Source organism: Eimeria mitis, genomic scaffold (genome assembly GCF_000499745.2).
Source record: "Eimeria mitis Houghton genomic scaffold, Emh_scaff4834, whole genome shotgun sequence".
In the NCBI taxonomy this organism is placed as follows: Eukaryota; Apicomplexa; class Conoidasida; order Eucoccidiorida; family Eimeriidae; genus Eimeria; species Eimeria mitis.
Genome location: NW_013573134.1, coordinates 1,614 through 3,496, shown reverse-complemented (window position 1 = coordinate 3,496; position 1,883 = coordinate 1,614). Strand labels below are relative to the sequence as shown.

General features: G+C 58.6%; 1 protein-coding gene across 1 annotated transcript in view; it reads right to left on the bottom strand.

The window, feature by feature from the left end:
* Nucleotides 1-1,516, bottom strand: part of EMH_0077980 (uncharacterized protein) — a gene marked incomplete at both ends in the record, with an annotated part of 1,871 nt that extends 355 nt beyond the window's left edge. The window contains one exon of the mRNA XM_013499937.1: nt 36-1,516. Coding sequence (XP_013355391.1) covers nt 36-1,516 — 1,481 coding nt within the window. The remainder of the gene's footprint in view (nt 1-35) is intronic.
* Between the last annotated feature and the right edge of the window lie 367 nt (nt 1,517-1,883).

The following is a 1,883-nucleotide window of genomic DNA, read 5'->3' as shown; positions in this document are numbered from 1 at the left end:
GCAGCAGCTGCTGCTGATGATAGAAATGCTGACACTGCATTGGATGATTCAGCATCTGCTGCTGCTGCTGCTTCTGCAGCTGCTGCTGCTGCTGCTGCTGCTCCTCAAGCGGCAGCTGGGAGAATTCCTGCAGCAGTGCCTGCTGCTGCTGCTGATGCTGCTGCTGCTGCAGCAGCATCTGCTGCGCTTCCTGCGGATCCATCTCCTGCAGCAGCTGCTGCTGCTGCCGCCACAGCAGCTGCGCCTGTTGCGGGGTCATTGCCTGCTGCTGCTGCTGCTGCTGCAGCAGCAGCTGGTGCTGCAGCTGTAGCTGCTGCTGCTGCTGCAGCAGCTGCTGCTGCACAGAAAAGTTAAACTTCTGCGGGTCTTCTTCAGGGGGGGGCGTTTGCTGCAGCAGATGCTGCTGCTGCTGCTGCTGCTGCTGCTGCTGCTGCTCCGAGTTAGATAGCCGCCGCACCAGCTCGTCGTATTGCTGCAGCTGCTGCTGATAATATTCGTAAGACAAATGCTGCTGCTGCTGCTGCTGCTGTTGCTGCTGCTGCTGCTGCAGCTCGAGCAGTTCTAGCTGAGAGGGCATATGCTGCTGGTCATGCTGCAGATGATGCTGCTGCTGCAGCAGCAGCTGGTGCTGCTGTTGCTGCTGCAGCAGCTGCTGCAGCTCAGTTTCACTTTTGCTGCTGTCTCCATCACACGTAGAAACAGTGCCGTTGTGCCAGTTGAGTTGCTGCTGCTGCTGCTGTTGCTGCTGCTGCTGCTGCTGCTGCTGCTCGTGGAGTTGCTGCTGCTCGAGCTGCTGTTGCTGGAGTTGCTGCTGCTGCAGCTGTTCTTGTTCCTGCTGCTGCTGCTCTTGCTGCTGCTGCATGTGGTCGGGGTGTTGCTGCTGCTCATGCGCATGCAGCTGCTGCTGCAGCAGCAGCAAACTGTCTCCGTGCTGCAGCAGATGCCTCCTTTTGTGAGACCTTCTCCTTCTCCCTGTACCCCATAGCATGCGTTGCTGCTGCAGCTGCTGCAGCTGCTGCAGCGGCTGGTGATGCAGCAGCAGCTGCTCCTCCTCTTGTCGAAGCAGACGCTGGCGTTCCTGCAGCTGTTGCTGCTGCTGTTCTTGCTGCAGCAGCAGCTGCTGCTGCTGCTGCTGCTCCTGCTGCTGCTGCTCCTCCTCCTCTTGCTGCTGCTCCGCTTCATCTTGGGTCTCCTGGGGTACAATGTGAGATAGCAGCAGCAAGGGTTGGTGCTGCTGCTGCTGCTGCTGCTGCAGTGCCTGTTGCATGCGCGGGGCCTGCCGCACTTGCCAGTCGGGTTCTTGCTGCTGCTGCTGCTGCTGCTTCTGATGCTTCTGCAGCAGCAGCAGCTGGTTGCTGTCTGCACAAGGAGCAAACACATCCGGCCAGCGTTTATTTGAGTTTGCTGCTGCTGCTGCTGCTGCTGCAGGACCAACTGTTGCTGCTGCTGCTGCTTCTATTGTAGCGGATGCAATCGCTACAGCAGCGCATGCATCCATATCTCCAGGCATCCTCATGTTCGACCTGCTGCTGCTGCTGCTGCTGCTGCTGCTGCTGCTGCTGCTGCTACTGCTGCTGCTGCTGCTGCTGCTGCNCTGCTGCTGCTGCTGCTGCTGCTGCTGCTGCTGCTGCTACTGCTGCTGCTGCTGCTGCTGCTGCTGCTGCAGCTGGTTGTGATTGTGGTGCTGCTGCTGGTGCTGTTCGTACTGCTGCTGCTGCTGCTGCTGCTGCTGTTTGGTTCGCCAGAATTAAAAGGGGAATGCGATACTTTGACAGAGACAAAAAGAGGATATTGCTGATGCACTAAGTTTACTGCTGATGCTGCTGCTGCTGCTGCTGCTGCTGCTGCTGCTGCAAGTCTTACCTTATGCTGCTGTCGCTCCT